Source organism: Miniopterus schreibersii (assembly GCF_964146895.1).
Source record: "Miniopterus schreibersii genome assembly, chromosome: 4".
Lineage (NCBI taxonomy): Eukaryota > Metazoa > Chordata > Mammalia > Chiroptera > Miniopteridae > Miniopterus > Miniopterus schreibersii.
Genome location: NC_138105.1, coordinates 70,077,614 through 70,092,915, shown reverse-complemented (window position 1 = coordinate 70,092,915; position 15,302 = coordinate 70,077,614). Strand labels below are relative to the sequence as shown.

General features: G+C 44.2%; 1 protein-coding gene across 3 annotated transcripts in view; it reads left to right on the top strand.

The window, feature by feature from the left end:
* The first annotated feature begins 331 nt into the window (after window positions 1-331).
* LOC308555806 (uncharacterized protein) overlaps window positions 332-15,302 on the top strand; it is a 40,979-nt gene continuing 26,008 nt past the window's right edge. For 2 of the 3 annotated variants that reach the window (XR_013998601.1, XM_081134413.1), the window contains exon 1: window positions 14,255-14,493. Coding sequence is in view for 1 of the 3 variants with exons in the window: in XM_081134413.1 (XP_080990539.1) it covers window positions 14,464-14,493 (30 nt within the window). In the remaining 2 variants the exon portion in view is untranslated. Of the gene's footprint in view, window positions 380-14,254; window positions 14,494-15,302 lie in introns of those variants that run through there. The other variant, XM_081134414.1, reaches the window with a different exon arrangement.

The window sequence follows — 15,302 nt, the reverse complement described above, 5'->3', positions numbered from 1 at the left end:
CACCTTTGAAATGCCAAAAATAATACCCTTGGAAGAGGGTATTAACCTTCAAGGGAGCACATAATCTTGTTAACTCTCCTGTAATCCAGTCCCCACCTTGCGTTCTCCCACTTCCATGTAATCTTCCCTACTTCCCTCCTTAATTTCAAATGCATGAAAGAAACTGAAAAACTGTTATTCTTGGGAGCATTTGTTGTCGGTTTGGCTCAGATAAACTCATAAAAATTCTCCACAGGTTTAACATCAACATTTACTTGATGCTAGCAGGAATCCAAAGAAGCCCACCCAGGACCACCCCATGGACCCAGACCCAGTGCTAGGTACAAGCAAGGGCCCATTGTGCCCCACTGGTTCCTTGCTCCCCATCAGGTGAATTTTGGTGAGTTTCTCTCAGAATTGTGGGCCTTCTTGCTTTAAGTACCAGGCCATGACTTTATTTAAGCTGCTCTTAGAAAATCCTTGAGGAAAGGGGGGCGGGCGACAGGGGGAATGGGTTACTGCTTTCAATTTTGCTTTTTAATTGGATTGCTTACTGAAAGGCTGAACAAAATCTTTGCTAGTTAAATGAGAGACTGAACTCTCCTTAGCTCCAAAAGAGAAAGGACACTTGCTTCCCCAACCTGAATAGCCAGTGGGGTAAGGATAGTTGTTCATATCTGAAATCTGGAATGGTGATGGGCACTGGGAATTGTCCAGTGCAGTAACACAGCCAAACACAGAGAAGCTGGTGGGAGCCTTGGGGAGAAGGGCAGGGCACCCTGCAATGGATGCAGCCCAAGAGAAGAGCCCATGCCTTGGGAAATGTTACAGCTTAGGTGGTGTCCAGTAAGCTCTTGCTGAGCCTTGCTTAGGTATTCTTAGGTGACTAAGAATCTTTGGGGGGTTACCTGAGGAAAATTTTCTTTTAGGGCGTAAAGTGGTCTTATAGGGACAGCCACAGCATTTGGTTTGTCTGGAGACATGCATGTAAGGGCTGGTTTTCCCTAGAGGTTTGTTCAGGCCCTACAGACCTCAAAATTAACATGGGAAATTGTGTTTCCAAGCCTGACAAGCCCATGGCAGTCAGCCTCCCATTAATACTAAGATGGCCAAGATGAGGATCCCCTGATAATTCTAAATTTATTTTTGCATGCACAGTTAGAAAAAGTTGCTGTAAAATTAGGCAGAATGAATGGGAAACATTAAATTGGTCTCAGTTTCATTTAGATAAATGGATCAACCTATGATGCTGTTTGTCAACCCAGTTCTTTAAAAGAGAGAAAGTCATGTCCTGGCTTGTGTAGCTCTGTGGGAGCATCGTCCCGTGCACCGAAAGGTCAGGGGTTTGATTCTTAGGGCACATGCCCAGGTTGTGGGTTCCATCTCTAGTTAGGTGAGGCAACCAATTGATGTTTCTCTCTATCTCCTCCTTTCTCTCTCTAGGACCAATAAAATAAATAAATAGACCAATAAATAAATAAAAGAGGGAAGGTCATTTGGAACTTGAGTTGTCAAGGACAGATATAAATGCCTCCAAAACAAAATTTGGATCCATCTGTGCTCTGTTTGTCTGTCTTTGTGTGTCTAAATACATATGTTGAAAATGTGAGATAATTTTCTGCCTCCAGATGATATTGTTAAAATTAATTTTAAGGTAAGTGCTTGTAAGAATTGGGTATTCTAAAATTCTCAGAATAACGGCTGTCAGAGGGGAGGGTGGTTAGGAGGCTGGGAGGAAAAGGTGAAGGGATTAAGAGAAAGGAAAAAAACAGTCATAGACACAACAGTATGGTGATTACCAGAGAAAAAGGGGGGTGGGGGAAAGTAGAAAAGGGTAAGGGAGATAAATGGTGACAGAAGGAGACTTGAGTTTGGGTGATGAGCACAAATACAATGTATAGACGATGTATTCTAGAATTGTACACTTGAAACCCATACTATAATTAATCATTTTTACCCCAGTAAATTCAATAAAAATTTAATAAATATAATTCTCAGATATACAGAAACTAACTCAAATGCTTTTCAAGTTCACATGATCTAAGATTAATCCTTAGTAAGTAAAAGCTAGCTTAAGTTTGTTGGCTTAAGTAAAACAGACATGTCTTTATGTGTCTGGCTTTCACAAAAATAAGTCCACATTAATAATGACTTTTGTGTCCAGCTGGCATGGCTCAGAGGCTGAACACTGACCTATGATACAGAAGTTCCAGGTTCAATTCCCAGTCAGGGGGCATGCAGGAAGCAACCAATCAATGACTCTATTTTGTCATTGATGTTTCTATCTCTCTCTCCCTCTCCCTTCCTTTTTCTCTGAAATCAATAAAAATATATTTTAAAAATAATAATAATAATGACTTTTGTATCAATGAAAATGTTTCTAGAGATTATAAAATGTCCAAGCCAAAGAGTGCTAAATGATTACTTTTTTCCCCCTAGACAGCTTTCTTTAAAAATTTTATCTTTATTGTTGAAAGTATTACAAATGTCCCCTTTTTCCCCCATTGGTCCCCTCTATCCTGCACCCCTCCCCCCGGGCCTTTACCATACTATTGTCTGTGTCTGTGGGTTATGCATATAAGTTCTTTGGTTAATCTCTTCCCTCCCCTGTCTCTCCCCTTCCCTCTGAGATTTGTCAGTATGTTCCATGCTTCTATGTCTCTGGGTCTATTTTGTTCATCGGTTTATTTTGTTCATTAGATTCCACATATGAGTAAGATCATGTGATACATGCCTTTCTCTGTCTGGCTTATTTCGCTTAGTATAATACTCTCCAGCTCCCACCATGCTACCTCAAGAAGTAGGAGATCCTTCATTTTTACACCTGCATAGTATTCCAAAAAGATTGAAATCATATCAGGCATCTTCCTGGACATTCCCCTAATCTGTTGTTTATTCCTTCCAAGGTTTTTTGTTTTGTTTTTTCCTACTATCATAATTTCCTTCATAGTTTCCATTTCTTTTCTCATGCTGTTGAGCATCCTTATGATCAGTATTCTGAACGCTACGTCCGATAGATTGCTTATCTCCATTGCATTTAGCTCTTCTGGAAAATTCTTTTGTTCTTTCATTTGAGGCTTGTTTTTCTTGTCTCTCCATTTTGGCTGTCTGTTTGGATTTATTTCTATGTAATAGGTGGGTCTGCTAAGATTCCCAGTCTTTTGGATGGTCTCTGGTGCAGGCCAGTGTCAGATGCTGTTTATGACTGGCTTTGAGTAGTTACCCTGTTTGAAGTTTTTTGCACTCCATAGCTTGTGGTTCCTTCTGCTGGGGCTGGGTGTGTTTGGACAGGACCAAGAGGTGTACCAAGGTCTGCTTTTCTAAGCCCTGGGTCCAGAAGCAAATCAGGCAAAGACTCAAAGCACCCAGATGCTGTTATTCAGCCTTTTTTTTCTCCCCCCCCCCCATTGCTTTTGGAAGAGAGGAAAGGGGAGAGAGATAGAAGCATCAATGTGAGAGAGACACATCAATTGGTTTGCCTCCCGCTCAAGGGCTAAATAGGGCCAGGGATGGAGCCTGCAACTGAGGTATGTGCCCTTGGCTGGAATCAAACCCTGGACCCTTCAGTCACCCGCCAGCACTCCAACCACCAAACTTAACAGGCTAGGGCTCTTATTCAGCCTCTTAGTGAGCCTCAGGCTGTAAAAACTCCACAGGGTGGGGCTACTGCCCCTCCCCCCCCCCCTAGGCAAAAGCTTCTTGGAAGGTAAATGTCTGCCTGAGAAAGATGCCCTCTGCCTTAAGGGGGAATGACTCAGCACAGGAATCCAGATGGCTGCCCTCTGACCTCTACTCCCCCAAGCCAGCAATTCCAGAATCTCCTTACACAGCTCCAGTCCACTCTGCCTTCCCTCTGCGGGAGCCCAAGGCGAGCGGCTGCACATGAAACTTGTGTGTTGACCCTTTAAGAGGGCGCCTGCATTTCCAGCTGTCTCTCCCTGGCAGACAGAAAGCGGGCTGCTTTTCACAGCCAGATGTTATGTGGGCACCTTTCTCAGTTCTGGTGCTCTGGGCTGGGGAGCCCAGCCTGGGGTTTAGGCCCCAGAGTCCTCAGTGGGAACCTCCCACAGCTGAGATCTCCTTCCTGACCTTCAGCTGCTGCCTGTGGGAGCCCGTTCAGGCCTCTCGCGCCTCTGCACTTCCTGCCGGTCTCTGTGCGGTCTCCACTGTAGGTCCTTGGTTAGGAGGGTGCTCCCCAGCTCATCTTCAGTTGCAGTTGATTATTCAGGATGGTTTTTCTATATTTTAGTTGTAATTCCAGTTTGGTCCCGGGAGAGTGTCAATGTAGCTTCCACTCAGTCCACTGCCGTCTTGGACTGTAAATGATTACTTCTTAGTCTTCAGTAGAAATTGAGGTTTTAAGGGTGAAAATCTCAATTATGTTAGGAGTAACTTTGTAGTCTTTCAGAAAAACCCTTGGAACACCTCAGGATTTGAAATTGCATGGGGGGAGAGCATTGTAAAATAAGTGATGAAAAACCTCAGTATGTTGTATGGGTGGGTAAACAGTGGTTGTAAAAAAGAATAGTTGGCTCTTTGGGAAACCCAAGATGGGCGCTTGGTTCCTCCCTGCTCCCTGGCTCCCCAGTTTTAGGTTTTTTTCACTCCTTCATACATCACAGTGCATTTAAGCTGAACTTAGATGCAAGAACTTATGACCTGATAGTATTAAAAGGAAACATCTTACACTATTGTCATGTTTTGATAGAGTTCTTTCAAGAAGATGCCAAGTTGGTAACAGTTTCTTTCACAGCGAGTTCCCAAAAGACAAAGACTTTAAAGAACATTGCCACCTGGAGATGATGTTTATTGGAAAGCACAGCTAATAAAAGACACACTCCAACTTCATTGGAAAGGATCTTATCAGTTGCCTAACCGGGATTGGACATCTACCTCTGTCTGTGGACATCGAAGACTCTTTGAGGATGAGGAGCCACTGACACCAAAGATAGACAGCTGTCCCCAGACATGGACAAGGCCTGTATATCTGCTGATTGATACTGAACTCAGAATCCATTTTGTTTGATTGTCTTTACCTGTCTGCTAATTATATTAGTCATAATAATAGTTTTACTTGTTCTTTGGGTTTTTCCATATAGTCCAACTGTTTATGATGACTGAAAATGTATGAAATATCTTTTAATACTCTTTTTGTGGCTCATGTAAATGTTCTACTAAATGCCAAATACAGAAAGATGAGAAGGCAAAACTCGGGTCACGATAGTTCATAGGATAGAAATGATCCAGAGTGATTTTTCACAATGAAAGCCGTAAGACCTGACTGCCTTCCATTTACCTGCCCTTCCTTTTTTTGGGAAAGATTCTGCCTCAGATCCCATCCGCAGTGGACTTCCTAGGAATGAGCCTTCCAAGTGCTGTGAGACCACACCTTCCCCACCAAAAGGTTGATCATCAGTGCATCTTTCCGACTGATTTATGACTAAAAGGGGAAACTGGAGGAAAAAGGGGTTCTATGAAAAGTAACCTCAAGGGTAATCTGATCACAAATTCCTAAGTGGGCAAGTCATGATGGATGGTCACAACCCAGGCCTATAACTTCTTTAGTAAAAGTTTTTAAGGCAGCCCTGCCTGTTGTTCTTGTGCATCTAGGTTAACAGGCCTTTGAAGTGGGGTGTTAACCCTCAAGAGATTACATAATCTTGTTATAACTATCCTATAATCCAATCCCTGCCTTTCTTCAATCTTCCCTACATCCCCTCCTTAATTTAAAATGCATAAAAGAAGCTGCAAAACGGTCAATTCTTGGGAGCATTTGAGAGCTTGTTCCACCGCTTATGTCATCAGTTTGATTCAAATAAACTCTTATAAAAATTCTCCGAGGGTTTGGACATTCTTAGGTGGATACAGCCTTCCATTGCATTTGTTAGAATTTGTTTCCCTTTTTCTTTCCCGAGGGGTTGTGGTGTGTTTCTGAGGGCTGTTCTTTGCTTTTGGGTGATTTCAAATGAAATCCCAGGGCTTAGACTTGTAACACATGTTTAAGTATAATCAATTGTTTACAGAACAATTTCTTGGCGTGGAAATAATATTGAATTAACATTATTTTCTGAAAGCAGATACTAGAGGGTTTTCTTGTTGAGCTAGCAAGATACCTTATAATTTTCTTCCCTCCTTTACACATAAATATTGGGTTTGAGAGATTTTGTTGAATTGTTCAAACACTGGGTTTATGTAGTATTTAAAACATCATGGTGGTTCAGAGCAACTCCATTGGGAAGCAGAGCCTCAGGTCAGTGTCACTAAGCTAAGATACCCACCCCACCCCATCCCCACACACATACACCTTGAGCCTGCAGAGGGAAGTACTTGAAGGCCCAGTTGGTTCTTCCTGGGGAGCCTCCCCTGCAGGTGTCCTACCTGCTCACACCCACCATGGAAGGAGCCTTTACACTGAGAAGCTATAGCCCTGGAAAGCTGGGGATGCAGGTGTACATGGGGGAGGAGGTGAAGCCCCTTCTGAGGTTTTAGTTGTGGTTCCCCTGAGCCTGTTTCTAGGCATAGGTTGGAATTTTGCATCCACAGTGGAGGTGCACTCAGAGTGTAATTAGTGCACATTGAGAAAGTCTGAAAGTCAGGAGTCTTTCCTGTGTTAAGGTCCATGAATTTGGGAGTTCATTTGGGTCAGAACGTGACACTGAATCCAGCTGAGCATTTCCTCACTGTGAGCTGAGGCCTGAGAGGGAGCATTTTATTCCCGGGGGGGGGGGGGGGGGGGGGAGCTCCCAGACTTCATTCCTGGGGCTGCTCAGGTGTCCCTCCCCTCCTTCCCAGGGGCTGCTCCACTCCAGGGGTTCTGTTTTAACTTGGAGAGTCTAGAATGCGGAACCTTCTGAAAGTGGCTTTCCTTCTGTCCTGGGGAAAGCAGGCTGCTTATCTGAGCTGATTCCAGTGCTTGTGTTTCCTTTCCTCTGGATCCTTTATCCACTGAGTAGTGCAGCCTTTGGCTCTAGTTTCCCTGAGCACTTGGACTCTGAAACTGTAAGATGACTGAGAGACATGTGTGAGAAAAGCAAGAATACTGGAACCAAATAGAATTTTTGTTCCTTTATGCAAGAGAACCTGAAGATGTGAGATGAGTTGTTTTATGTCCTTTTAGTCAGCAAGAGATTTGAAAATTTTCTGTATATGGTTTACACTTTTGTAACCATTAGTGTTTAAAGGATTTAAAACTTAGATGGTTAGTAAGTAGTAAATTATGGTGTATATAAATGTCTGTGTTTATTTTAAATCTATAAGAAAAGTCTAAGATAAGAAGACTCCTTGCAAATATATTCTGGTTACTCCAGCCACCCCCAAATACAGTTTTGATCATTCCTTGAGCCTCCTGTTAGTGTTTCTTTGTATAAAAGCAAACCATTGCAAATACATATTTTTCTTATGCATGTTTTTTCTTGTGATAAGCTGATAGACTCCACATTTTTTGTTGTTTGCTGACAGCTTAAGCCTCCCCCTCTTTCTTCTGGACAGGCTGATGAGAAAGCCTGGGGCTCCCTCCTCTGGCACTGGCTTCAGATTCCAACCACACAAGCCCCTGCCTGTGAGCAGAATCTTGCTCCGGCCTCACCCTCAACCACAAACACCCAGACCAAGCTCCTTTCCTTGCTTCCTGAAGGCATTTTAGAGCTGCTTCAGAGCCCCCCCCCCCCCCCGTCCCCCCCAATGACCTCTATTATGTCAGTTGTAAGCCTTTTCCTACCTACGCTCTTGGCCACACTAGAATCAGTCTCAACATGAGAACCACGCCTCTGCAGGTAAACGTAACAATTGGCTGTGTGAGCAGCATGTCTAGACGTGACCGCCACTGTGGGTCTGTTTTCTCATACTCTGACTTGCTCACTGCTCTGCTACCTGATGGCCGCCCACACTGTGAGTGCTGCGTGCTGGGGAGCTGGTGCTGCCCCGTATGGCATTGCTGAGACTACCAAGCCTCAGTTCTATATGCAGTCGACCAGAGTGGGCAGTTCTGAGAATTTCTAGGCATTTGGGAGCAGGAGTATGGGATTGGGGCTCTCCTTAAAGTGGTCCTAGGTTGTTGCCTTTGCTGGGATTTATCTATGTGTTAGAGTGAAACTGTGACAGAGACTGGGTTGGCCCTGACATAGCCTGGGGATGCGGATGGGAGGGAAAGACTACACCCTGTGCCAGAGGCAGGCCCATCTGGTGGTCACTTCTGAAACAGCAGTTATTTAAAAAGAGAAAGAGAAAAGAAGCGAGGGCAAAAGGCAGCCTTTGGGTGGCCAACTGAGTCCACCTCGCCCCTTCCCCTCACCCACACGTCTGATATTAGAGCGCTCCCCAGGACCCTTAAGTACCTCTGCTGCTGCTCTGGCTTCTACTGCAACACAGATCCTGACCCTTCAGATTAAGAGGACAACACCCATAGCACCCTGTGGCACAGCAAAGGGATTAGTTCAAACCTGACTTCAGTTTACGTCCTTGCACTCAATAATGCAACCAATCGTCATGGAAAGTATCCTAAATCTGATGGCACTGGTTAGAGGCTCTCTGGAAGAAAAAGAAAAAATTATTGACACAGGCATACCTTGTTTACTTGCACTTGCTTTATTGAGCTTTGCTTTATTGCACTTTGCAGATGTTGCATTTTTTACAAACTGAGGGGAAGACCTTGCACCAGCAAAAAGATTACAACCCACTTTATTGCTCTACTGGCTTTAATGTGATGGTCTGGAACCAAACCCACAATATCTCTGAGGTATGCCCATAGCAGAATAGAGAGGGCACCCCTTTTTCTGAAGTAGAGCAGATCTTCAAAAATGTGGTTCTGTTCAAGGTCATTTTGTTATAATGCTGATGGGGGGAAAGCAAGACAAAGCAGCGAGCCTCATGGGCACTGGAGAAGCCAAATGCTCAATCACCGTGCTCTTTCCCTAGTGGGAGGCATCACAGGCCCAGCAGAGGAGTCTCTTGACAGTGAGGTGTGCTGCTTTGGGGAAGGGGTGATGTGGGTAAAGTGAAAATGTTATTCTTACTGCCTGCAGCTTGTCTGTTCTCAGCTTATTTGCTGTGGTGGTGTGCTAGAACTTCTCCACTGGACTCCCAGAAACATACCGTCATCCTTGTGTGGTTGTCAAAATCAGTGCACTTGTGGGGAGATTTTGATAGAAAACTTACATTCCACTATCTGCTGGCATGTCTTTCACTTGTATTTAGACCATTGATGCTTAAAGTGATTATCGATACAGCTGGATTAATACCTACCATATTTTTACCATTCTTATTTGTTGCTCTTCTACCTTTTCTGCCCCCTTTTTGAGCATTTTGCCAGATTCCCTTTTTTGTCTTCTTTCAGCGTGTCATACTTTTTTTTTACATTTTTAGTCATTGTCCTTGAGTTTGCAGTATACATTTACAGCTAAACCAAGTCCTCTCTGAAGTAACACCACAGCACTTCACTGGATGTGCAAATTCCTCATGGCAGAGTATTCCAAATTTCTCTCTCCCTACCCCTTGTAACATTGCTGCCATTCATCTCACATATCCAAAAGCTCTAATTGCTGAATATATTGCTGCTATTACCATTTTTAACAAAATGTTCTCCATTGGATTAAGAATAACAAAAACAAATGATCTTATTTTACCTTTATTTATTCTCTAACACTTATCTTTTTTTATCATTTACCTTCTTCCTGATGACTTTCTTTTAACATTTCATACAAAGCAGAGGTATCGGTGACAATTCCATCAATTTTTGTGTGTGTGTTTTGTTTGTTTTTTTGGTGGTGGGTGGTTTTTTTTGTTAATCCTCACCCAAGGATATTTTTTTCCATTAACTTAGAGAGAGTGGAAGGGAAGAGGGAGGAGTGAGAGAGAAACATCAACGTGAGAGAGCCACATCAATTGGTTGTCCTCCCACGCACGGCGACCAGGGCAGAGAACCTGCAACCCAGGTACCTGACCGGAAATCGAACACGCAACCCTTTGGTGCGGGGCTGACACTAACCACGGAGCCACACCAGCCAGGGCCAATTCCCTCAATTTTTGTAACAGGAAGTCTTTATTTCTCCCTCACTTCTGAAAGATAATTTGGCTTGACACAAAATTCTAGTTGGGTGATTTCTCTTTCAACACTCTTTCACAAAACTCCCTGCTTGCATGGTTTCTGAGACAAAGTCCAATTTCATTCTTATCCTTCTTTCTCTATAAGGTATTTCCCCCCTTTTTTTCAAGATTTTCTCTTCATCTTTGACTTTTCTCAACTTTGAATATTTCTAGGTGTGCATTTTTAGATTATTATCTTGTTTGGTGCTCTTTGAGCTTCCTAGGTCTTTGTTTTGGTGTTTATCATTAATTTTGGAGAAACTGTTATTACTGGTTTACTTATTTATTCTTTTCTTCTTCTTCATGTATCCCATTACATGTATGTACACCTTTTGTAATTGTCCCAAAGTTCTTGGATTTCTATTCTGTCCTTTTTTATCTTTGCATTTGAATTTGGAAGGTTGATGTCTCAAGCTCACTGATTCTTTTCTTACATTTTTCCACTGTATTGATGAGCCCCCAAAGAAATTGTTCATATCTGTTCTGTTGATTTTTGATTTTTTACATTTCCCATTTGGTTATTTCTTTTTCTTTTTTTAATATATCTTTATTGATTTCAGAGAGAGGAAAGGAGAGGGAGAGAGAGAGAAACATCAGTGATGAGAGAGTCATTGGTCGGCTGCCTCCTGCACGCCCCCGACTGGGATCGAGCCCGCAACCTGGGTATGTGCCCTGACCAGGAATTGGACCCCAATCACCTGGATCCTAGGTTGATGCTCAACCGCTGAGCCACGCCTGGCCGGGTCCATTTGGTTTTTTCTTAGGCTTTCCATCTCTGTTTATATTACCTGTCTGTTCTTGCATGTTGTCCACGATTTCCTTTAGAATGATTAGCATATTAGTTATGGTTGCTTTACATTTCTGGTCTGATAATTCCAACATATCTGTTACATCTGAATTATGTTCTACATCTGAATTATGTTCTTTTGCTTGTTTTATCTCTTCACAGTGTGTGTTTTAATCTTTAACATGCATTTTAATTTTTTGTTGAATGCCAGACAGGATGTACTTTGAAAAAGGAAATGCAGAAATTAGGCCTTTAGAGTGAGGTTTTTGATTATCTGACTAGAGTTTAGGCTGTGTTTACTATCTGCTATAACTCTCAGAGGCAAATATCCTTAGGTGTCTTAAATTTTTGTCTCTATGTCATCTTTCGGGTTCTACAGAGGCTTCTTAAGCAAGTTCTGAAGCTCCAGTTCTTCCACTATATCCCACTGTCGTTAAACAGGAGTGTTGTTGCTGTAGTGCTATGTTGCGGGTGGAGAGGAAGTATCATATAGTGCCATGATTTGGTCTCACTATTTTAATGAGCCTGTATCCTGGGCTGTGAACTCCTGTGGTATAATGAGAAAGATGTTATATCTTTATCCATGGTTTCTAGCAAAGACCTCCTAAAGCCCTTGGACTTTATAAATGATAAGGATAATGGGAGCATCTTAGGTTCTAATGAGGCAACTGTTTGCTCACCCCTAAATAATTTCACGATGGGTATTCATTGCCACTAAGACCAAACTGATGAGAGGCTTAGAACTTTCAACTCAGCCCCCAACTTCTGGGTGGGGGAGCAGGCTAGAGTTTGAGTTGATCACCACTGTCCAATGGTTCAGTCAGTCATGGCTAGGTAATAAAACTCCATCCAAGACCCTAAGCCTCAGGATTTAGAGAGACCTGAGTCGGTGAACACATCAATGTGGTGGAAGGCTGTCATATCTGGACAGGTCATGGAAGCTCCTACCCTCACTTTTTTTCTTTTAAAATTCTCAGCTGAAGATAGGATTTTATTATTTTACTTATTTATTTATTTTAATCCTTACCCAAGGATATTTTTTCCATTGCTCTTTAGAGAGAGTGGAAGGGAGAGAGAGAGAGAAACACCGATGTGAGAGACACATCGATTGGTTGCCTCCTGCAAGCACCCTGCACAGGGCCAGGGCCAAGCCTGCAACCAAGGTACATGCCCTTGGCTGGAATCGAACCCGGGACCCTTCAGTCCACAGGTTGATGCTCTAACCACTGAACCAGACCAGTTAGGGCTGTTTTTATTGATTTGAGAGAAAGGAAGAGAGAGAAACATCAATGTGAGAGAGAAACATTGACTGGTTGCCTCTCATACTTGCCCCAACCTCAGATCAAACCTGTAACCTAGGTATGTGCCCTCACCAGGAATTGAACCTGAAACCTTTTTGGTGCATAGGACAATGATCCAACCAGTTCAGCCACTGGCCAGGGCTTCATTTGGCTGTTTCTGACTTGTATCTTTTACAATCAACCAATAATAATAAAGTGCTTTTCTTAGTTCTAAGAATGGTTCTATTGAATTAACAAGCATGAGGGTGTGTCCAGGGAACCTCCAAATTTATAGTTGACCATACAGAAATGTCTGTGGCCTGGGCCTCCCTATTTCTGGCTAGCATCTGAAGTGGAGGGTCTGAGTCCTTAAACCGTGGAATCTGATATTAACTCTAGTTAGTGTTAGAAGTGAATTGAACTGCAGGCCACCCAGTTAGTGTCAGAGAGGTGAACAGATGGTTTCGGAAAACACACCACTTATTTCCTGTCAGGATTTAAAAAAAAATCTGTCAACCTCGCAAGTGTTTCTAAGTTCCCCTCACTGTCAACTTAGTTCAGGCAGAAAGACTAGCGGAGACTAGAGTTGCCTATTTCCTTCTCTCATGTCAGTTTGGTGCTGCTAAAATCTCAATCATTTCAGCTCTGGTGAAACAATCTTTGAGGACAGGTCATGTTAAGAAGAGCAGAATAGCCCGGCCAGCATGGCTCAGCGGATGAGCATTGACCTAGGATCCAGGAGATCGTGGTTCGATTCCTGGTCAGGGCACATGCCCGGGGTTGCGGGCTCGATCCCCAGTCGAACAGGAGGCAGCCGATCAATGACTCTCTCATCATTGATGTTTCTTTCTATTTCTTTCCCTCTTCCTTCCTCTCTCTGAAATCAATAAAGATATATTAAAAAAAAAAAAAAAAGAGCAGAATATTGTGAGCATATTTCACAATGCTTTAACCATTGAGCCACTGGCTGTTTTTCTGTCTCTTTCCAATTTGGGGAGACAGCAATTTGCCCTGGAATTAATGCTTTGGTAGAGCCGAGTTGTTGATTTTAAGTAGGTTAGCTTTTTTTCGGGTGATGGGAATGTCACCTTTTAAGCTCCTTACATGCCAGAGGAGAAATCAGAAGTCTCTGATTCCATTATTTAATGATTGACAGCTACAGCTTTAAAAACCTCGTCCTCCTTCCCCTCATGCCCCACATTTGTAGAAAGTGATAGAAAATCTGAGTGCTCACTCCTTCAGCACTGGCAAGAGAGTCAATCCCTGGAAGCCCCTGGCCTGTGTACAAAATCCCACCCTAGCCCACCCCCTAACCTCAACTAAAAAAACAAGCTCCATTTTCCACGTGCTGGAGAGGCCTACCCTGCTGTCTCCAGACACTTCCATTATGGAAGCCATAGACCCTTTTATATATTCCTGTCAGCAAAATGTTATCAACCAAACCTAGAGTGGGGACTCACCTGACTCTGCAGGTGACCATGACAGTTTTAGAAGAGGTAACATGGTATGTAAGTGTATGTATATATATATGTGTTATATACAGTGTACACACACACATTTTACTTGATGGTTCTATTGATAAGTACTCCAGATCTTTACATATCAATACAAACCACCCTGTGTTCTTAAAAGGTACATAAATTTATGTAACCCATTGTTCTCAGCAGGCACATGGCTTGTTATCAATTTCTGCTGCCAAAACCATGAATGAAAACTCAGATTGCCACTTTACAGGGCAACCAATCAGTGTCTCTCTCACACAGAGATGTTTTTCTCTCTCCCTTCCACTGTCACTGAAAAGCAATGGAAAAAATATCCTCTGGTGAGGATTTTAAAAAAAAGATAAAGTACCAGATGAGTGGGGGTGGGGGACAGAAGGGTGGACATCTCCCCCGGGGAACTGGTCAAATATCAAAATGGAGCCAGACTGATCATTATCTATGGTGAGGTCACTTTTAAGAATATGTTTGGGAAGAAGAGTCACAGTTCCGTGAACAGCCGTGCGGTTAAAGGCAGTACTGCTGGAAGGGCAGATTGTGGCCCACTGCCAGGACCACCGCAGCTCAGACTAGACCTCCGCCCGCTGTCACTCAGTCACGATAGGGCGGGGCCTTGCAACTGCCCAATCGGAGGAGCCCTTGGTAACGTTTGTGGGGGTGGCGCTTTGATAATGGCGTGGACTCCGCGGCCGGCGTGGACGGCGTGGACTGCTTGCTGGTAGCTCCTACTCCTGCCACGTTGTGGACCCTCGCTCGCTTCTCCGAAGGCCTGAGGAAGCTGCGACACATCCTCCGGGGTTGTGGCCTGCACTTGCCGCGGGAGGGAGTCGGAAGGTGGATGACAGGGAACCCCCCGAACCGAGAAATGGTGAGTGGGCGGGGGTGGGTGTCAGGAGATGGGGATGAGGAGGTGGTTGGCACCCGCCGAGGTGGGACACGGCCTCCCCGAGGTCTCTCCGTAGTCTCCGGACCCGGACCCGAGTGGGCTTGGACGTCAGTCCCCTCCGGCACGCAGCATGGGGGCTCTGCCGGCAGCGCAGACCCGGCCGTGCCGGCCTGTCACTGCGCGTGGTCGCCTCAGCCCTAGATTATGCGGTGACCACGGGAAGGGTCATCTGGGGACAATCGTGACTCATTTTCCAGGGTTCTGTGCGGAGGAGCTGTGGCGTGTGGGGTCCCCATTTCCTCTTTCTCCCCAGGGGACTCGTTTTCCCCTCACTTTTCCAAATGTTTGGGAAGCAGAGCCTCAAACCCACGACCCTGTCCCCTCAGCCGAACTCTTCCTAGGGTGGCAGTTAGTCCCGACGTTTCCGGGTCTTTCCCCTCTTTCCCAGACGCCATCTTCCCCTGGCCAGTTCGCGGCATCATTATTAACTGTTTGTCCTCCGCGGCGCGTTTCTCACAGACGCACTGTTTTATTATTTACCCATTGAGCCACGGATTGACTTTTTTCAAGGATTGAGTTTGTGTATACTGTATTTTACATGAGAGGACAGCAGGGAATAACCGCCTGGAATATGCTGTATGAATCCCTGTTCCTCTCCCCCAGGATCTTTCCTGTGGGAACAGACATCCTAGGGGAAGTCCTTTGGGTGAATGTTCGTTCCTCCCGGGAAACTCCTGGGTGATACGTGCTTTCAGCACAATTTCAGGTCAGTACTGCCCCTCCCTACGTTT